General features: G+C 36.4%; 1 protein-coding gene across 2 annotated transcripts in view; it reads right to left on the bottom strand.

Annotated features, from left to right (window-relative positions):
• Positions 1-22,947, bottom strand: part of CNTLN (centlein) — a 391,924-nt gene that overhangs the window by 97,365 nt on the left and 271,612 nt on the right. Inside the window, exons 16-18 of one of the 2 annotated variants that reach the window (XM_030920397.1) lie at positions 9,695-9,875; positions 3,283-3,373; positions 2,972-3,195 (exon numbers count right to left, since the gene is read on the bottom strand). In XM_030920397.1, the coding sequence (XP_030776257.1) occupies positions 2,972-3,195; positions 3,283-3,373; positions 9,695-9,875 (496 nt within the window). The remainder of the gene's footprint in view (positions 1-2,971; positions 3,196-3,282; positions 3,374-9,694; positions 9,876-22,947) is intronic. The other variant, XM_030920398.1, reaches the window with a different exon arrangement.

Here is a 22,947-nt window from a genome sequence, read left to right as displayed (position 1 = left end):
TATCTATATGTCATACATATCTTTAGAGTAGGCAAAATATATATAAAAAAAGAATACAGTTAAAATGATGACAGTTCAATCTAAACATGTAAAAAATCCATTATCTTGGTTAAAATTTTCTTCCAAAACTTCAGTGGTTTGGCCTATACAGTTCATATTTCTTTTTCTAAGCTTTGTTGAGGAAATTCTACAATGGTTTAAAACACAATGCAATGAAACTGATAGGGAAAAAAATGCCAAAGAATACTTTGTGTTCCTCTTATCAACCTCCTAACAAACAATGGTACTTTTAACTACATATGAAAAAGGTGAAAGTCTTTGAAAAGTTTTCCTGAATATAAAGCAATATTTTTAGTACGGAGGCTGCCCAAATATTGAAATCTATCTTAAATATTACTTATTAATGCACAATAAATTCAAGGCCTATAAGTTCAAAACCTATTGATGCCTGATTCAATACTTTAGAATAAAAAAAAATGTTGAGGGTATTAAAATCACGAGAAAAAGATACAAAATAATTAAATTAGAATATTTACCGAGCATACAGGAATTCCACCACAAATAGGTGGGAAAAGAAAGACTGAACTTAATCTGTTTTCCTAAGTTCCATTATTAAAAATATCACAGAAATCAACAGATGTTACCCAAATCCTCAAGTTGGTAACCTGAAAAATTTCTCAGTAGATGAGAATCTGGGATCTTGACATCTTCCATCCCAAGCTTTAGTTATTATGTGAGAGCCCACAAAGTCTATACCAATGTATTAACTAAAGATAATTTGTCTGTATCTATGTAATACTTGGGGAGTTACTTTATCAGTAGAGAATTCTTAGTTACCACATCAGTTATTTCTCCCTATGTACAGAATATTCAAATTAAATCTAATTCTAGTTAATCACTCGTTACATTTATTTGAGTTCATAGCGATTTTTGAGATGGAAAATTTCTAAATTCTGATTCTTATTCTTTCCTGAAGTACTTTCTGAATATTATATGTTCTTGGACCTTTCTATCATCTAAAGAAAAACTGTATTAAAAATAAAATTACATATAACAATGAAATATAAGTTATACCTATAACATAGTAGCAAAAGTAAGACATTTACCTTAGAATAGATAAGATTTGAAATAGCTAGAACTGAGAGTAGCTTCAGGGAGAAATTCATATTAAAGTAACTCATTTGATCATCTATACCATACTCTCTCTAAAATGCACATGAACCATATAGTAACTGAAGTGCTTTTTATTCCTCCTAATTTTCTCTTTACAAGTAGTTGAAATCTGTGCTAAAACGTGGATTTCTTACTTGATACTACCAAGTATGGCACCTCAAAAATTATAAGAAAGGAAATTAAAATTGGTTGCAAAAAGGAAAAAAAAACAAGTATGTCTAACACAGATTTTTAGTTGAATCCCTAGTGTACTATTTTTATTTTTCTCATAGTGTATGCAATTGAAGAAACTCCCAAGAAGTAACTATACCACTACTTTCCAAACTCTCAACGAAGAAAATTCCTCTTCCAAGGAGAATAAGTAAAATAGTTTTTGTAACAACTCTAACCTTTTATAATTTTCCTCTGCCAATATCAGAATTTACTCTTATGAAAAGCCAGTGGTCTAGCGTATTATTTAAGAGAACACTGAAAAGTTCAATTGTTTTTTGTATAATAAGATTGAACAATTAAAGTTGAGAATTTTTTCTTTCTTTTAAAAAACGTTCTTTCATGTCACTTTGCTATTTGCACAAAAAAAAAATTTAGGAATACATATAGTTTACAATATCATGGTGAAATATAAAACAATGTCATTTAACTAGAGAAGAAAGGAAGAGCAGGAGAAAGGAAAAGGAAAGGGAAGAAAGAGAGGATACTAAAGAGAAGAAAAGAAAATACTAGCCAGTAAAATGTATATGGGATGAAATCATTTTGGGAAATATGGTTCCTATACAGTGGTTGTGGTATCAGTGACTGTGTCTAAATTGTAACATAGAGCTCAGTCTCATCTGGTATCCCACTGCCACATTTCCAACGGCCAAGCCTGTAAAATCCAGAAACTTCTGGTGTAAGCTGGAATGCAGTTAAGGTTTGGGTACAAGGCTACTCTGGGAATAAAGTCAGAACACAATTCTTAACTGTCATAACACTAATCCTTCACCATTAAAATGTTTATATGTATTGTTTGAATCAAAGCACTAGATACTAGAATTAGAGAATTTAAGTGTAACTTAAAATTATATGTGACAGTGATTTAAATACTGTTTTCTAATATAATGAAATAATTTTTTCTCTGCAAAATAATTTTCTAAGAAATCATTCATTCCACAAGCAAATAACATGAAGAATGGAGACCTAAAGAACAAAAAGTCTTTTCTTTTTCATTTGCTTTAAGTTCATCTCAAAGTATAAGTTAAACTTATGCTTTAAGATTACCTTACCAGGAGTAAGGTATAATGTGACTATTTGTCTGAGTAAAAAGAACCATGCATAGGTTACTGGAATACATTAAAATAGATACTTATATTAAAATCTTCACATTTTATACTAGTATTTGCAAAGAGTAACTGATTAATATATTACTTTAATAATGTAACTTATCATAAACACAAAGTTTCAAACATAGGGAACTGGGTAAACTATAAATATGTATGAAGCCTGCTTTTAAAAACTAAGATGTAACACAATACAGAACATGTAAAAATATTTCAAAGATGAGAAAAACTAAGTGGAACAGGAATGCTAGTAAAGTGTCTTCTTGATTCAGAGTTCCCTCCCTCATGTATGTTATCCTTTAATATGGGTCTTATTAAAGAAGTTCAGTAATTAAACTAATTATATTAGTAAACAGTGCCTGGGAGTTTTTAAAACTCATAGACCCTGCCTAACACAAATATAAACTAAACAATACATGTAAAACAAAATATCCACTTTTACAATATAGTATACAATTATTCAATCTTACAGTTCTCTTTACCTTTATTGTCTGCCTGCTTGTCTGAAATCGTTGATCAGATACTTGCTGTTGATGGAGGAGCTTTTCATTAACTTCTTTATATTCTTTAACAGACAATTCTGCTGTTTTCTTGGCATTCTGAAGTACACTGTTTTGTTGTTGCAAGGATATAATCCGTTCTCGTAATAAAATAACATTGCTACTTGATTTCTGGGCAGTTATATTTTTGTATTTTTCTCTGTTGACTATATAAAAATAATATTGTTCATAACATTTGAAAAATTAGATTTAATTTTTAAAAGACATATTGTTAATTGCATACACATTCTTACCTCTAGTAGGAACTGCTGTACGTGAACTCTTTTCCATCTTACAATTCTTCTTTTGAAAAGTTGGTTTTTTGGCATTCTTATGAAAATAGTCCTAAATTTGAAGGTTTCATAATAATTGTATTATTCTTCAATAACAAGATCAAGTGAACTAATAAAAGTAACATCTCTTTACTTAAAAATACAATTGTTTATGCAGAATTTTTTTAAAAAGTCTGTGGGAGGCCAAGGCAGGAGGACTGCTTGAGGCCAGGAGTTTGAGACCGGCCTGGGCAACATAGCAAGACTGTCTCTTACAAAAAAATTTGAAAAAAAAATTTTTTTAACTCTAGATGATAAAATTCTATAAGTGATACCAATAACTTATAAATGAACTTACATACACTGAACTTAAACTAGCAGGCAGAAGATAGAGATACAAAATGAACTCCAAAGAAGTAGAAATTTAATCTAGGGACAGCTTAAAAACTTAGGAGTAAATATGATAACAGTAACAAAAGTAAAATATGAATAATTAATAACTATTCTCTGAAAATATAGGCCCTTTTCTCAAATACTCTATTATATGCTGACAAATGAAGCTAATAGCCTTCTGACAAATAAAGCCAAAATAAGGCTGACAATAATAAAATAACTTCCTGAAGCTGTATGTTTTCTTCATGGCACTCTAATACATGGAGGCTGAACAAAATGAAGCCTTTGTTGACTTTTGTTTTAAAATGTTTCACCAATTTAAAAATGTACATATTAGTAGTAAAACATGTGGTCTTAAGATTTTTTTTTTTCTTTTGAGACGGAGTCTGGCTTTATCACTCAGGCTGGAGTGCAGTGGCACAATTTCAGTTCACTGCAACCTCCGCCTCCTGGGTTCAAGCGATTTTCATGCCTCAGCCTCTCAAGTACCTGGGACTACAGGTGCACACCAACACCCCCAGCTAATTTTTGTATTTTTAGTAGATATGTGGTTTCACAATGCCGTCCAGGCTGGTTTCAAACTCCTGGTGTCCAGTGACCCACTTGCCTCGGCCTCCCAAAGTGTTGGGATTATGGGAGTGAGCCACAGTGCCCAGCCTTGTTTAAGAATTTATTGGCTGGGAAACATAGATATATTCAATCTAGAAAATTATTTCTTATTTGAAAAAGAACATTTTAAAAGATCCCAATCCAGCAACAAATCACCTGAAAGTCATGAAACTGATTAACACATACACCAGAAGTCTATATCTAAAATAAGGTTTTCCTTTAAACTGATTAGTTTCAGAAATTATAAAATCCTAACAATGTTTCATTTCTCAAAATATTTTTGAAATGCTTCATTTAAACTTATCTTCAGAACCGGCATATAAATTTTTAATTGCTTATTAAGATTCAATTAGTATTTAAGTATCAGCCACGCACTGAGCACTGTTAAAAAAAAAATCCAAAATACAACTACCAATTGAATTACTAATATCAGTCACCAGATTTGGTATCAAATTAATAGTAGCTAAAATTAAATTACAAAGAAGTGGGCTCCTGTTTCCAGTACTATTACTGAACACAAACTCAAGAAAACTCTCATACTATGAAACAAACACACCTACAGTGTATTTCTAACATGGCAAAAAATATAAGGGAAATTGTCAGAGGCCAAAAACGAAGTGAAAGCAGAAATTCAGAGACCATACAAAAGTGACCAACAATGTAGCCAGCAACATGTAGAACAACCGACAATCCCTTGTGACCTTGAAATTCCACTTAAATAGCAACACAGAATGCAGAAGGCAAGAAAGAAAGCCTAGTTCCCAATCCAAGACGAGAAATCTGAGGTCAGAAAGCTATGGCATTGTATACGTCAATAGTTAGCTCCTTTTTATTGCTGAGAAGTTTCCTGTGTTACAGATGTACCACAGTTTGTTTAGCTGTTCAGCTACTGAAGAGAATTTTGGTGGTTCCCAGTTTTCAGCTACTACAAATAAAGGGGCTTTGATCATTCATGTACAAGTTTTTTTGGTAAACATATATTTTCATGTCTGTGGGATGTGTCTAAGGGTGTGATAGCTGGGTTGTATGGTAAATTTAGTTTTTTAAGAAACTGACAAACTTTTTCAGAGTGCTGTATAGTAGAATTTTATATTCACATGAACAATATATGAGAGATCTAGTTTCCCTGTCCCCTTGGTCAGCACTTGCTATTGTCACTAATTTTTACTTTAGCTGTTCCCTAAGAGGGATGTTGAAAATCTTTACATGTGCTTATTTGCCATCCATATATCCTTTTTTGGTAAAATGTTTGCTCCTGTCTTTTGCCTATTTTGTAACTGGATTGTTTAATTTCTTCCTGTTGAGTTTTGAGCTTGCTTTATATATTCAAGCTATAAGACTTTTGTCAGACACATGGTTTTTAAATATTCATCTCGCTCTATGGCTTGTCTTTTCATCTTCTATGTAGTGTCTTTTGAAGAGCAAAAGTTCTTAATTTTAATGAAGTCGAATTTACTGATGTTTTCTTTTATGGATCGCGCTTTTGGTATCATGTCTAAAAACTCTTCACTCAGCTCTAAGACTTGAAGATTTTCTCTTACATTTCTTTCTAAAGTTTTATGATTTAATATTTTACATTTATATGTGATCCACCTCAAATTAATTTTTGCATAAAGTGTAAAGTGTAGGTGTAGGTTCCTTTATTTTTTGCACAGAAATATCCAATTGCTCCAGCGCTGATTTTGGAAAAGATTATCCTTCCTTTGCACCTTTGTCAAAAATCGGTTGTTCATACTTCTGTGGATCCATTTCAAGATTCTCTGTTCCATTATGTGAATAATAATGGTGGGTGTATGGTGTCATCAGTCTTGACATCTGAATCAATTTTGGGTGATAAAGATTAATGCCACCACCTGTGGGGCAAACATAGTTATTTAATTTTTCAGTCCTAAAATTTAGATTTCGGTATTTTTATATCTTCTGCCTATTTGCTGAGACTTTCTAATTCTTTATTGGGATATTCTATTGCTTTTTGTTTTAGGCCTATTTTATTTTGTTTAGGCCTGTCCATAACTGCTTGTTGAAGCATTTTGATGGCAGCAACTTTAATATACTTGTCACATGCAGATGCCTCCTAGCATACAATGGGTATCCATTATCACATCCTGATAAACTCATTAAGTTGAAAACATCATAAATCAAAAATGTATTTAATACATCTAACCTACCAAACATCAAAGCTTAGCCTAGCCTACTCAGAACACTTACATTAGCCTATACCTGGGCAAAATGTGTTAGATGTAACACAAAGCTTATTTTATAATAAAGTATTGAATATGTCATGTTATTTATTTATTAAATACTGTCCTGAAAGTGATAAAAAGAACCGTTGTATGGGTACTCAATGTACAGTTTCTACTGAACATGTATCAATTTCACACCAACATAAAGTAGAAAAATTTTAACTCAAACCATTGTAGTGAGTTGGGGACTGTGTGTAACTCCGACATCTGTCATCCTGCTGTTGGCTTCTGTTGATTGTCTTTTCTTGTTATAGTTGAGGTTTTCCTGGATCTTGGTATGAGGTGTGATTTTCAACTGTATCCTGGACATTTTGGCTATTATATTTCAAGGTTCTGTATCTTACTTGAATCTTATTTGAACAGGCCTCATCTGACACCACACCGATGGGGCAAGGAGCACACCATCTAATTACTGCCAGTTGGAAGTGGCAGTCTTAGTTGACAAACCGGTTGGAGAGGGCCACCTCATTACTGCTTAGTGGGGGTAGAACTTCAGGTTACCCAATAGGCATCTGCTGATACCATCATGGCTGGATAATGGAGGGGGACCTCGTTAATGTTCCCCACTGGGCTTCCACTGACATCATGGGGAGGGGGTTGGGGCTTGTTAGGTGTGAGTGGTAATTAAATTCCCCATCTCTGCACTTGGCCTCTGAAATTATCTTGCTCAGAAGCGAAAGGCATTTCATGCTGAATGGAGATGAATATCCAGGTTCCCTATGTGATATCCAGTGACATGGAAAGGAGGGAGTCAGTGGTTCTTAACCTTTTTGGCACCAAAAACCAGTTTTGTGGAAAAAAATTTTGCATGGATAGGGGGTGGAGGGGGTTGGGGAGGTGGAGATGGTTTCGGGATGAAACTGTTCTACCTCAGATCATCAGGCATTAGATTATCACAAGGAGCGGCAACCTAGATCTCTTGCATGCACAGTTCACAATAGGGTTCATGCTCATGTGAGAGTCTAATGCCTCCGCTGATCTAACGGGAGGCAGAGCTCAGGCCATAACAATGGCTCACCCACCTCTCACCCTCTGCTGTGTGAGTCATTTCCTAGCAGGCCACAACAGGTACCAGTCTGCAGCCCAGGGGTTGGGGATCCCAGGAGGAGGTCATTATCACTAGCTCCACACTTGCTCTTCTCTGGCATCACTCTGATAGGAGGAGGAGAGGTGAAGAGTGTCTACTTATTGCCAGGTAAGAGTGGGAATCTAGGTTCCCATTAGGCCTTTACAGAGGGGCTGGAAACAGGGTTGCAATTTTTTCTATGGTGTTTGCCTGGAGTAGGACACTTAACTGTGTAAGCTTCTCTGTCTTGCTAGGCTGGCCTTTTCCAGGTGACTTGGCTAAAAGAAGGGTTTTATCCAGGGCATGTATTGTCTGACCTACTGGGGTTTCTAGGTTGGGGATTTCAGGTATCCAGGCCAGGATACATGAAGCAAAATGAAAACCCAGGGAACTCACCACCATATTGTTCCTTGAGTGATGAGGTACCTAGCTGGTCTGCTGCCTTCTCTCCACCTTTAAGCATCTTCTTCTTGTTTTATATTAATTTTGGTTAATAGAGTCACTACCAAAATCTCAAAAAAAGTTTTTGTAGAACTTAAGCTGATTTTAAATTCATTTTGAAGAGTAAAGAACCAAGAAGAGACTCTTGATAAACAAGAAGGTAGGAAACTTGTTCAACAAGCAATCAAGACTACTAAAATGAAACTAAGACAGCATGATACTGACACATTTACTGAAGGAATAGAAGAAAAAGCCTAGATAAATATCCGTATGTTTATGTACATTTGATTTACAATAAAGGTGGCACCTTTGAATAAAGCAAGGAAAAAGTTCATGACAAACACTGGGGAAAAATTGGTAAAATTAATCCCTATCTTGCATCACATGAAAAAAATCAAAACTAGACATTGATGTGAAAATCAAAACAGAAAAATATAGGAAATCAGAAAAATATAGGAAAAGATAACATGAAAGGTCATATAGGATATATCTACATTACAGTAAGCAATGCATTATACAGAACACAAAATGTGCTATTCATAAACAAAAAATTGATGTTTGGCCACTTCAGAATTGAGATGCTATATTCTTCAGAAGACTCCAGAAAGAAGAGTAAAAAGGCACACCATGGAGTAGGAAAAGATATCTACAATACACAACCAACAAAAGGCTCATATATAGCATATATAAAAATTTCTAAGCCAGTAAGAAAAATACAGATAACTCATTTGGAAAATGGGCAGAGACTTGAAGAGGCAATTTACTAAAGAATTCCAAATGGCCAATAACCATGAGAAAGTACTCAACATCGTATTAGTAATCACAGAAACTTAAACTCACAATGATATACCTCAACATACACAAAAAAGTAGCTGAAATGAGAAAGATTAACATATCAAGTGTCAATGAAGAGCAGCAAAATTTCTATAAAATCTATTTATCATCAATCAGCAGACATTTAGCATATATTCTTGGTCTGAACTTCATTCTGGTAGTAACTAAAGAAGACCTTTCCTCCAAAGTGCTGGCCAGAGCTCAAAAAATAAATTTTTTTGAATTATGTTTTAAAAGAATCTTACAGGTTAATTCAAAGACAACCTAATTTTTACAACAAAATAAAAATGAACTTTCCTTAATTTTTCACTGGTTTATGCGAAATAGGTAAACATTTGGTGTCATGATGTATCAGCAGCAGGAATTACTGAATAAGTTGTATTAGAACTTCAATTTTTCAAAATTCAAAATACATTGAGAAGTTAGTTAAAAATAAGTAATTTAAAGATTTAATCAGACTAAATGACTTTATCATTGCAAAGACTAATATACAAAAAGAAGTTTCCTCACTTGGAATATTTCATATACCTGAAAACAATAATGAGCTTATTAACCACTTTTTTGCTGAGATATAAATACCTTAAGAATTATAATAATAGTATTTGTTTTCATTTTTGTCTATGAAAAAGACTAACAAACAAGTACTTGAAAATTATTTAAAAGTGAATATTTTCACTGTATACTTCAAAGATGACTTAACTTTTAATAATTCAAATTAAATCAATAGTAACATTTATTTACTTAAGTTATAAAGCATAAGATAAAATTTAAAACATAGCATACAATTAAGGAAAATTGTGTCATTTACCCTTGGGGTCTTGCCATCTATATTTAAATATGTCTGTACTATTTCTTTTCCTTTTGTTTGGCTGTCTTCTCTTGGATCACTTTCTTTCTGGTCTTTTCCATCTTCTGTAGGACTTATTTTCTGGGATGTTTCTACAATAATTGTTCCCAAAGTTTGAGAGGTCTGTGCTTCAGAATCACTGCTTTTTAGGAAAAAGTAGGGACATAAAACCCAAGAATAAAAGTTGTTACATGTGCTCGTCTTAAGTTCAAGACCAAATAATATTTTAGGATAGACTGTATATAAAGCTGCAAGCTTAATGTGGGCATTTACTGGTTCTCAATGTAAAAGGGAAAATCAGTCTAAATATATTGTACAAAATTAAAGAATCCCATCAAGAAAACAGATTATCTAATTTCAAATCCCTACCAACATCATTTCTATAGTACTTCTACCAAGTGTTAACTCAGGAAGCATTTGCTGTAACACTTCTAAGGTTGGAGCATGCATTACTTTCCCAACATGGCCAGAAAAGTTTAATATTTCTAACAAAGTTTTTCCTTCACCTGAAACAAAATTTGAATCTCTGAAGCTTTCACCCACTGATTCTAGTTTCATCCCTTATGGCTATTTATCATTCAATAAAATACTTCTTAAGCACCAACTATGGGCCCAGGCCCTTTTTTTTTTTTTTTTTTTTTTTTTTTTTTTTTTTAAGACAAAGTCTCGCTGTGTCACCCAGGCTGGAGTGCAGTGGCATGATTTTGGCTCACTGCAACCTCTGCCTCCTGGGTTCACGCCATTCTCCAGCCTCAGCCTCCCGAGTAGCTGGGATTACAGGCGCCCGCCACCACGCCCAGCTAATTTTTTAGTAGAGACGGGGTTTCACTGTGCTAGCCAGGATGCTCTCAATCTCCTGACCTCGTGATCCGCCCGCCTCAGCCTCCCAAAGTGCTGGGATTATAGGCGTAAGCCACTGCACCCAGCCAGGCCCAGGCACTTTTGTTGGCATAAAGGCTAAGGTAGTAGTGAACAAAGTAGAAAAAAAATCCCTTCCCTCATGTAACCTTTATCCTGGTAAGGGTAGAGGGATAGGCAACAAGAATAAGGAGTAAAATACATAGTATCTTAATAGTGATGTGTTAAAGAGAAAAAAATAAACAAAACTAAACAAAGGTAGGAGATAGGAAGTGTTGAGATTGTGTGGAACATATAAGTAAGTCCCTTTCCCACATGGATGAGCTTTTAACTATTTAGACATTGTTATATGCTGCTTGAGATACCATGAAGAATAACATCCCTAGCTTGTTCAAATGTTCCTAATATATATACTTTTGAGATGCCTTATCTCCCTGGTCTTTTTTTTTTTTTTTTTTTTTTTTTTTTGAGATAGAGTCTCACTCTGTTGTACTCAGGCTGGAGTGCAGTGGCACGGTCTCGGCTCACTGCAACCTCTGCCTCGAGGGTTCAAGCGATTCTCCTGCCTCAGCCTCCCGAGTAGCTGGGATTACAGGCACCCGCCACCATGCCCAGCTAATTTTTTGTATTTTTAGTAGAGACGGGGTTTCACCGTGTTGGTCAGGCTGGTCTCCAACTCCTGATCTCAGGTAATCCACCTGCCTCAGCCTCCCAAAGTGCTGGAATTACAGGCGTGAGCCACCACGCCCGGCCTCCCTGGTCAGTCTTGAATGTGTTTCAGCTTATCATGATGGAGCATCATGTCCAGAATTCAGTTTCATATTCCTGGGACACTATGAGAGACACTGAGTAAAACTCTTGGTAGATGCAGACTAAAAGTGTGTAAGCTTCTTTAGCATGTACATCATGCTACAGACTCACCTAAGATTTAACAAAACCACCTAAAGTATTTCAAATAAGATTTAACAAAACCACCCAGACAACTATCAAAGCCACATATTTCTCCCATTGTACAGTGCAACTGGTATTTTACAGCCAAGTAAACTATCCTATAGGCATTTGTGTAAATATATTCCCAGTCTATTGAGATCTTTGGGGATCTTGATTCTATTGTGTAACATATTTTACATCCCTTTCAACATCATGTTAATCACAATTTGATAAACATGCTTTGATGGAATTTAGATGTTCTGTATTTAGTGTAATTCTATTTTAAAAGGTTATTGGTTAGTCTGATAAGAATTTCCCTTGAAGAACCCATACTGGCTTTGAGAAATCACTATTTCTTTTAAGAAACATTCACAAAGTATTCTTTGATAATGTCCTAGAACCTTATTTAGGATTTATTTCAAAAACATCAACTGTAGAATTATCCTTGTGTTTTTAATATCGCAACTACACTTTTCTGTTTTCCATATTCTCATACCATTTGGGTTCTCCTTCAAAATACCCATAGCAATTGATCAAATCTACAAGTTATTTCAATATCCTAGAATTCATTATTTCTGAATCAGAACACTATAACTTGCTTACATGTTCTACTATAATTGTTTACCTCTTTTTGTGTTCTATTTCTCTTTTTTGTTTGGCCAAAACTTAGCAGAAATTCAATATGTAATGCCCAAAATGGTATGAAAGGTGTCATAAAAATCAGTATATTTCAAAATAAGACACTCTCAAAACAAACTATTTATATTTGATTGGAGAGCCCTTGTTGGGGCGTAGGCAGGGGCAGCAGCAGGGAGGCGTGTCTCTTAGTGATGGTGCAGAGTGCTTCCTTCTCTTTATAATTCTTTATTCATTCATTATTCAAAAAAACATTTATTGAATGGCTACTATGCCCTATGCATGTGAAAGAATTGATGAACAAATTCTACAAATAAGTTTCCAGTCTATCCGCGAAGAAAACAATAAGTACAATAAATCTGAAATATGATATAGTATGTTATAAATTATTAAGTGCCACTGGGAAAAAAATGAGCAAGAGAAAGGAATCCAAATTATGGGAGGTAAAATGGCAGTAGGCTGAAATCTGAAATAGATTGATCATTAGTAATACTGAAGCAAAAACTTAAGAGGAGAGGGAGTTGGTTGTTTTAGATATGTGGCTAAATACATTCCAGGCAGAAGACATCATCAAACTCAAATCCCTAAGGCAGAAGTTCCTGCTTTCAGGGAGCAACAATCAGTCCAGTGTGGGTAGAACACAGTAAATATGGACTAAATACAAGGTTGAAAGCAGAGAGGGTGGTAAGGAAAGTTCTTATCATATTCCAGGCAACTGATGATAGATAAAAGAGTGATGACAACCAAACTGATAAGAAATGGTCAACTTCTGGATATTTTGCTAAAGAAATCCACCAAGATTTCCTGATAGAGTAGATGTAATGACTGACAGAAAGACCGGAATCAAAGATGGTATCAAGCTTTTGGTCAGTGCAACTTTAAAGATAGAATTATCAATAGTGAGAAAGAGGAAGACAGCAGCTGAAATAGGCTTGGTGGGATAAAGCCCAGGAGTTTGTGTTAGGCTATTTGATATCCAAGTATGATGGTAAGTTGACGGTTAACTTCACATGTCTAAAATTCAGAGCCTGACCAACATGGAGAAACCCCATCTCTACTAAAAATACAAAATTAGCCGGGCATGGTGGCACATGCCTGTAATCCCAGCTACTCTGGAGAATCGCTTGAACCCAGGGGGCAGAGGATGCAGTGAGCTGAGATTGCAACATTGCACTCAAGCCAGGGCAACAAGAGCAAAACTCCGTTTCAAAAAATAAAAATAGTAATAATAAAATAAAATTCAGAAGTGAGGTCTAGAATGGATACATACATTTTGGGGTGCCTGGAATATAGGTGGTAACAATGATGTTAATAAATATTATGAGATCACACAACAATGAGTGTAGGTTTTAACGTGTCCTCCAAAGTTCACATCTTGGAAACATAATCCTCAACGCAACAGTGTTGGGAGGTGGAATCTAATAAGAGGTGATTAGATCATAAGGCCTCATGAATGATTTAATGTTATCATGGGAGTGAGTTTGTTATATAAGAATAGGCTTGTAATAAAAGCAAATTTGGTCCCCTCTTGCTCTATCAGGCTCCTTGTCCTTCCACCTTCAGCCATGATGACACAGCCAGAAGACCCTCACCAAATGTGGTGCTCTCAACCTTGGACTTCTCAGCTTCCAGAACTGTAAGAAATAAATTTCCTTTCATTATAAGTTACCCAGTTTGTGGTATTTTTTTGTGTGTGTGTGTTGTTATAGTAACACAAAATGTCCAATGACTGAAGACAGTATGAGAGAATGAGGGAGAATGCCACAAAACTAACAAATGACACTGAGGTTAAATATCAGTAAGAAGAAGAAAATAAAGAGTATGGTATGGCAAACTATAATAACAAGAGGTAGAAATCAACTGTGTCAAATGCTGCTGAGAGGTCAAGTAAGGTGGGGACTGAGAATCCACCTTTGAATTTGGCAAAGTGGTAGTGACCCTCAAAATAATTGTTTTAGGCTGGGCGCAGTGGCTCACGCCTGTAATCCCAGCACTTTGGGAGGCCGAGGTGGGCAGACTGTGTGAGGTCAGGAGTTCGAGACCAGCCTGGCTAACATAGTTAAACCCCATTTTTACTAAAAATACAAAAATTAGCCGGGGGTGGTGGCACAAACCTGTAGTCCCAGCTACTCGGGAGGCTGAGGTAGGAGAATCACTTGAGCCCAGGAGGCAGAGGCTGCAGTGAGCCAAGGTCACACCACTGTACTCCAGCCTGGGAGACAGAGCAAGACTGTCTCCAAAAAAAAAAAAAAAAAAAATTGTTTCAGAGGGATGATGAAGGGATGAATGGAATTTGAAACAAGGATTGTATACAACTTTTTAAAATTTCACTGTCAAGGACAGCAAATACGGAGGACTACTAGGTAAAGGGGAACTAACAGGTATATAATGAATTCTCTGGTTTCCAAACATGGTCCTCCTAATTTTACCTCAATAATTGGGATAATTGCTCTGGCTAATACCGTAGCTCCTTTTGACAGTTTTTATTTCAGTATGGGGAATCCAAAATGGCCAGAGTACAATCTCAGCTTCTACCTCTATAGACCATAATTGTGTTCCCTCAGAGAACTTTCCTACCTTGGGCACCAGGACTCTCAAATCCCCTAGCCCAAGGTCATACTAATGAGAAGCAAAAACTCCTCCAGTGGGTTATTTGGTTAAATAATTACAGAGGCCACTCCAACTTAAATATTTATTTCTGGAACTATGCATTCTTGGAGATAAAATAATAAACTCTCAGTTTAAGGCATATACCCTCACTTCAATATTGTCTACTAGCTGGTGCCATAATGGATCCTACTGATCATCTACTGTCCTATATAGCCAGTTGCCTTTGAATAATGAAAAATATGGTAATACCAGTGAATTTGAAGACACAGAGCATTGTCATACATCCCTTGCCATAAAATGTGTCTTTTAGCTGGGCTTGGTGGCTCATACCTGTGATTCCAGCACTTTGCGAGGCCAAGACGGGTGAATCACCTGAGGTCAGGAGTTTATGACCAGTCTGGCCAAAATAGTGAAACCCCATCTCTATTAAAAATACAAAAATCAGCCGGGTGTGGTGGCATACACCTCTAGTCCCAGCTACTTGGGAGGCTGAAGCACGAGAATCGCTTGAACCCGGGAAGCAGAGGTTGCGGTGAGCCAAGATCACACCACTGCACTCTAGTCTGGGCAACAGAGCGAGACTCTGTCTTAAACTGAAAAGAAAATGTGTCTTTCAGTCTGTTTCTCTTGGAAAACCCTGACGAGGCCACCTCCCTACCTCCCAGTCCTACCCACAAGGTTGAGATCAAAGTTGAGCAAGTGCATCCAAGGAGGCAGTTTTCTGCAACATCATAGGGATATATAAGTCATTTTGTAAATCTAAGAATGGTGATATTGGTAAAAATAAATAGACAAATCCGTACCTAAAATATTTGAACTATTGTAAAAAAGAAATTGATGCCTCCTCCATAATGGAAGAGGCCTACTGTAATCAACCTGACACTAAGAGACTAGTTGGTTTCCTCAGGAGAATGAAGTTTTGTTTGGGATTTTGAACTGGCCTCTTCTGTCAACAGGCTGAATATTCAACAGTGCCAATAGCCCAGTTGCCAGATAAGTTTTGGTGAAGGAAAGTCAATTTTGTTCAAAAGCTTGGAAGGAAAAATTGGAAGATTAGTGGCAGGACACCTGTGCGGTGTAGAAGCTATACCTGTTGCCATAGCCACTTTGTTCATGAGCCTATTAAGCAAGTCGCTCAGATAGCTGTGAAATAGGCAAGATCTATACCATGGGTCATTTTGTTCACAGAATGGGCTTTGTGTGTATCTCTTCCAAAAAGTCCATCCGCCGACCTCCCCCTTGACCTCCGTGCCACCAATCTTCCGCCAACCTCCCCACAGACCTCCCTGCCACCAATCTTCCAACTTTTCTTTCCAAGTTTTTGATATACTGAAAAATGCCTCCTTTGATGCACTCCCTCAACATTGATCTCAACCTTCACTACTTTTTTTGGAGTGGGAGTGGGAGGCAGAGAGGTGGATTAGTCAGTGTTTTTCTGGAGAAACAGAACCAACAGGATGTATGCATGTATGTATGTATTTTTAGGAATTGGTTCACGTGATTGTGGAGGCTGGGAAGTCCAAATCTACAGTATGGTCCAGTAGGCTAGAGACTCAGGAGAACTAATGGTATAGCTTCAGTCCAAATGCCAACAGGTGGAAACCCAGGAAAGTAAAATTTCTAGTTCTAGTGTGAAGCCTGGCAGGCTAGAGACCCAGCAGAACTGATGGTGCAGGTTAAATCTGAAGACAGTTTTCTGGAGAATTCCCTCTTGCTCACAGAGGCCATTCTTTGTATTATATTCAGGCCTTCAATAGACTAAATGAGGTTCATCTCCATTCTGGAGGACAATGTGCTTTATCCGAAGCTCACTGATTTAAATGTTAACCTCATCCAAAAACACATCAAGTTGACACATAAAATTAACCACCCTATAACTCAGTTTATTTTCACAGTGTCATCCCCTCCAGGTGGGACTTAGTTCATCAGGGAAGTTCTGGTCTTTTGGTATACATAGATCATAGAAGAACTACATTTTTCTTTTTCTCAGGACACCAATTTTCTCTCTCTTGATACGATGCAAGTCATACAGCTGCTGATGGCTGTCCCGACCTGTTCATATTTTGGGTTTGTCATCAATTCGATTATAGGTGCTATCCTCGAGATTTTGGCTATGGCTTCCTATTTGTTTTGTTTATTTTGATGGGGGATTTGTGGAAATAAAATATCCACCACTGCCGCAGCCTCTTCCCAGTAGTACTAGCTTTTTAAATAGAAAACAGCTGTCAACAGAAATCGCATAGCCTTAGGTGTCTACATGTGGTTCTTGTCATGCTTGTCAGGGATTCCATATACCATGTCTGTCTGCTACAGACATATTCATAATCTTTGGTTCACTGAGTCATCTCCTCAAACCATTAATACTTCCTGTCCATAGAACTGCCCATTTTCTATTGATGTGTCTTTTTATATGACAATTTGTAAGCGATCTTAAAATCTTCTGGATATTAGTCCTTTACCTTCTTTATGTGTTGTAAATACCTTTTCCTGGTTAGTCATTTGACTTTTAACTCTTTTTATATATCTGTTATTACAGAGATGTTTAAAGTCCTATTAACGTTTTTTCATATTTGGCTCTCTATTTTCATCTCTTGCTTAAGTATACTTCCTAGAGATGCTCCAAAGTTATAAACAAAGTAATCTTGTAATTTCTTGTAATACTTTAAAAATTTTCATTGTTTCATTAAACCTCGAATCTAGGCCAAGCACAGTGGCTTGCACCTGTAATCCAAACACTTTCTAAGGTCAAGGCAGGAGGATCACTTGAGACCAGAAGTTCAAAACTAGCCTGGGCAATGTAGCAAGACCTCATCTCTACAAAAAATTTGAAAAATTAGCCAGGCATGGTAGCACATGCCTGTAGTCTCAGCTCCTAAGGAGACTGAGGTAGAAGGTAGCTTGAGCCCAGGAAGTCAAGGATGCAGTGAGCCACGATTGTGCCACAGCACTCCAGCCTGGGAAACAGAGCATGACTCCACGTCATTAAAAAAAAAAAAAAATCTCTATATGGATTTTGCTTTAATGTACCATACTATATTAGGTAGTCAGACAATGAATATTGTTTAATGATTCAAGGAATGTATTTGTTCACTTATTCTTCACAGTCTGCTATGTATATAATCTAGTCCTCCATCACAAACTTAACAACATGAAAGGAACTCCACTACTTTATCCTAAGATACAGTGTCAAGAGACTAACAATATGTAAAGTTCTATGGAATCTAGATCTACAGTAACCTAGGAATCAAATGCTACGAACCTAAAGCAAGATTGCTATTTTGAGAAAGTATAGACAAACCTATTTTTGATCAATGTAGTGGAGAACACAGCAGAATCAGGACTTCAATGAGGTTCAAATGAATGTATAGGTCATTAAAAAATAGCAGCATAAAAATTTCAAAGATTAAAAATCTTTGCAATCATAAAACTAATAGTTCTACTAACTCTATGGAAAAAAATCTGGGTAGAATTAAAATCAGCTTGAAAAACAAATAATTTTAGCTGAAACAAGTTTATGAAGAGACGTTCATGGAACCTTTGTGTGTGGAATCTATAAACAGCAACAAAATGCAGGCCTAAAAAAGACCTGTATTCACAATTTGAAAAATAATTCTTTGTTATGTGAGACTATACTGTTTGATTGCAGAATTTTTCATATTCTTGACCACAATTGGAAATGAATGAATTAACATATACATTTCGCATATACATACAAATATCCTGAGGATGGGGTAAGAAGTGTTTCAGATAGCCAAAGAAAATGATTCCTTGTAATAATAATAAACATACAGTACTGAACATATTTTAGGTGCTATTTTAATGTTCTATTTCTTTCTCACAATGTATCCATGAATATGATCCTATCATTATGCCTATTTTATGGATAATGAATTGAGGCATAGAGAGGTCAAATAGCATGCCTATGGTCACACAGCTAGAGGATGAGAGGACTTCAAAAGCAGTTTGTTAATAGATTCCATGTTCCTAATCCCTAGGATACACTCTAAATAATGGTAGAGTTGGCCGGGCACAGTGGCTCACGCCTGTAATCCTAACATTTTGGGAGGCCAAGGCAGGCAGATCACGAGATCAGGAGTTCAAGACCAGCCTGGCCAACATGGTGAAACCTCATCTCTACTAAAGATACAAAAAATTAGCCAGGCATTGTGGTGCGCACCTGTAATACCAGCTACTTGGGAGGCTGAGGCAGGAGAATTGCTTGAACTTGGGAGGTGGAGATTGCAGCGAGCTGAGACTGAGCCATTGCACTCCAGCCTCGGTGATGGGGCAAGACTCCACCTCTAAATAAATAAATAAATAAAGGTAGGGTTGTGTTAGGGAGAAAAAATATGTTTCTTTTATCCAACTTATGTTCTTGGCTGAGACACTGTAAAAAATGCAGATTAGCAAAAGAAAAGCAAGCAAATTTATTTAATGTAAGTTTTACATGAAAAGGGAGCCTTCATAAGGAAATGAGGACCCAAAAAAATGGTTACATGTAAGGTTTGATGAAAAACAGAAAGTTACGGGAAAATGTGGTAAGACAAAAGAGTATGAGCTAAGCATAGTAAACTGGGGGACACTTAGCATGGCTGTTCATTCAGATTCATCTTGGTGTTCCTCTGTCTTTTGAGATAAGGACGTTCCTTTCCTCTGGTATAAGGAAGCCACCTCTCACATGAGGATCTTATCATCTGTTTTAGGGGAGAAGGTCACAGAGTCATTCTCGCACCTGCCATTTTTCAAATTCCTTCAACTATATTTTGAGAGGAGTATGTGCTGAATGCCATCAGTTGTTATCATCTTTTTACAAAAGGTGGTGATGTGAGTGAATATACTGCTTTATAAAATGGAAGGAAGATGGAAAGGGCTTTAGGACTAAGGTTGAAAACTTTAAGGATCAAAATGCCATATTCCTGAAGCAAAAAGAAATGTCAAAGAGCATCAGTTTCTTGTAAAATAATTTTGAGTGAGAATAAAATGCACTAGTGGGGAGAGACTGAAGTCAGATAGGCTAAACACATAGAATCAAGGAAGTTTATGTTGTGTTTGGGAAATGTGACCAGGCAATTAAAGAAATAACTTAATGATAAGAGAAAATAGAAGTAGAAAGTATAACTGTAGGGATGGAAAAAAATGATTTTCCTTCTACCTAAGTTCTCGTTTGAGACCCCTGTAACAAAAGACAGATTAACAAGGGAAAAACAAGTAAATTTATTAACATGTGTATCACACATATAATAAATACATGGGACCACCTGGAAGTGAGTAGCTCAAAGAGGTGGCTTAGAACTCCAATTTATATAGCATCTTCAGCAAAGAAAAACAACTATTTAAATAAGTGATAACGGAAAGGAAAGGACTTGCGTCCCAAGGGGGAGCAAATTGTAGGAAGGCAAATATGTGGAAAACTAATGGTAGATGAAGGCTGTTGGTAGAATGTGTTCGTAGCTTCCTCTGGAGCTATCTCCAGGCTCATTAGGAACTCAAGTTGTATCCAGTGATTAGCTTTTATCCCTTTTTGGCAGAGAGGGGAGAATGAATACCTTTGTAAATGTATGTACTGCTTTTAGTGGGAGATAAGAGAGCTTTTCTTGTAACTGCTTTTTCCGAACTGGCTTCAGTTTGAAATAATCCTTATGCCCAAATTGCTTATTTTGGCATGGCACATTTTGCAACCCTTTATAATCTACTCAACACATTCTTATTTCTCTGCTTCTGAAACCATGCCTCAAAGAGTTAAAGAAACCAATGATAAACAGAAATTCTTGAGTTTGCAGGATGGCAGATTAAAAAAGAAACAACTTAATGAAACTCTCTCTGCTTATGAGATAAAAGAACTAGCTGAAATCAGTTGGAACCAATGTGGTTGACTGGAGTCTGCACAGAACGAGCTTGCTGATGTCACAGTCTGAAATTCCACTGCATGTTTCATACGATCCCAGAATTGCACATGCAACTTATGATAGCATGAAGAGATAACTGCTCAAGGACTTTGCAGATCTCCCCTTTCCTTTCACCAATCACCTATTAATCTCAGAATTCCCCCTCCCCCATCACTTTCTAAAAATACTGCTTTGAAGCCAGCCTGGAAGACAGATTTGAGCTTGACACTCCTGTCTCCTTGTGAGTCAACTTGCAATATAAAGCTTTTCTTTTCTCAAAAACCCAATGTCATAGTATTGACTTCTAGCATAAGGCAACAAGCCCCTTTTATTCAATAACACTACAAACTTCACTTCTCTTTAATTTGCTTGGAATACTGAAATTCTGTTTTTCCTCTTGAAGATACAAACAACTCCCCCTGATAAAACCCATCACTGAAAAGGCATGCTCTTGTCAATACTATTCAACTATGGAAAAGAAATACTGATAAGGTGATAATCATACAATATAGTATTTTATATATACTAAATTGTATATATATATATAAAGTTCTATCTTTTTCAATATCCAAGTAACTCTTATATTTTTGTCTCTAAAAATCTAAAAGAAAGAATCTTCTGAAGTCCCTAAAGCTCTACTGCAAGAATTTCTAGCCCTTTGAGAATTATTTGCAGCTAAGTGACTCTTGAAGGCATTCTGTCAGGCAGGAAATGTAACACTAATCACAGTGTAAAATTGAGTTTTACTGCTAAGTAACATAAATGACAATCCTATATTTTAAGAGATATTGTCTGGTATGTCTCTCAAAATATGTGACCTTGTGCACATGCACTAATGTCAGAGGTGTCTGAAACAGAGCAACTCCATTTTGAATAGGGGCTGGGTAAACTAAGGCTCAGTTATGCCAGGAGGCATTCCCAGTAGATAAGGCAATCTAAGTCACAGGATGAGATAGGAGGTCAGCACAAGATACAGGTGATAAAGACCTTGCTGATGAAACAGCCTTCAGTAAGGAAGTTGGCTAAACCCACCAAAACCAAGACAGTGATCAGAGTGACCTCTGGTCATCCTCACTGCTATACTCCCACCAGTGCCATGACAATTTACCTATGCCATGGCAACATCAGGAAGTTACTCTATATGGTCTAAAAAGGAGAGGCATGAATAATCCACTCCTTGTTTAGCATATAGTCAAGAAATAACCATAAAAATGGGCAACCGGCAGCCCTTGGGGACTGCTCTGCCTATGGAGTAGCCATTCTTTTACTCCTTTACTTTCTTAATAAATTTGCTTTCACTCTGCTCTATGGACTTGCCTCAAATTCTTTCTTGTGTGAGATCCAAGAACCCTCTCTTGGGATCTGAATTGGGACTTCTTTCTGGTAACACTAATATGATAAAATTAAAAGTGTGTATTAGTAAATTACCTAACTATTGCTTATTTATTCATACATACATATTTGCACATAAGTAAATGGCACCACTTTATTATGAATAGTGTGGTAGTACCAAGTGGTTAAGATAGAATTAGTAGCTAGCACTAGACTTTCCTTGAAGATATAGACAATGTTTAGTGGGTGTGAAGTAACTTTTTACCTCTAATTGCCATTGAGAGAAGGAAAGAAGAACCTGAGTAACACCAAAATGGGAATGCAGATTTGGTCCTTTGGCCTTTCCTTCATAAATATGTTTTCTGAGTTTCTTTAACTGCCTGAGGACAAGGGGCTTGAGTACATGATGTTTAAAAACAGTGTTTTTCAAACTTGTCTGCACATTGGATTCAACAGGGAAACTTGAAAAAATACTTAGGCCTGTATCCCACTCCAAAGGTTATAAATTAATTTGTCCGGGGTGTGACCTAACCTTTGGAATTTTTATAAGACCTCCAGGTGCTTCTAATACACAAACAAGTTTGGGGACCACATTTTAAGGTAATTTTCAGTTCTATGTCTGTGATTAGGAAAAGTATCCGGAGACATTCCAAATCTAAAACAGAATCACTATTAGGGATTTAAAAGCAAAACAAAATAAAAAACTAGGGAAAATCAAAGGACATATGTCATCATAAAACACGGCAGAATTTTTAAAATTATGACAAATTGGGCAATTTGTTAGCAATTATGGCAATACTGAACTTCCCTACTGTCTGTATGTAAAAAAGAGGTGTTCTATCATTCGTCTTTGTGGTTTTGTTACAAGAAAGGGGTCCTGATCCAGACTCCAAGAGAGGGTTCTTGGATCTCGCACAAGAAAGAATTCAGGGGGAATCCACAGTGCAAAGTGTAAGCAAGTTT

Source organism: Rhinopithecus roxellana, chromosome 16 (genome assembly GCF_007565055.1).
Source record: "Rhinopithecus roxellana isolate Shanxi Qingling chromosome 16, ASM756505v1, whole genome shotgun sequence".
Lineage (NCBI taxonomy): Eukaryota > Metazoa > Chordata > Mammalia > Primates > Cercopithecidae > Rhinopithecus > Rhinopithecus roxellana.
Note: the sequence above shows the minus strand (reverse complement) of the source record. Positions and strands in the feature narration are given on the sequence as shown.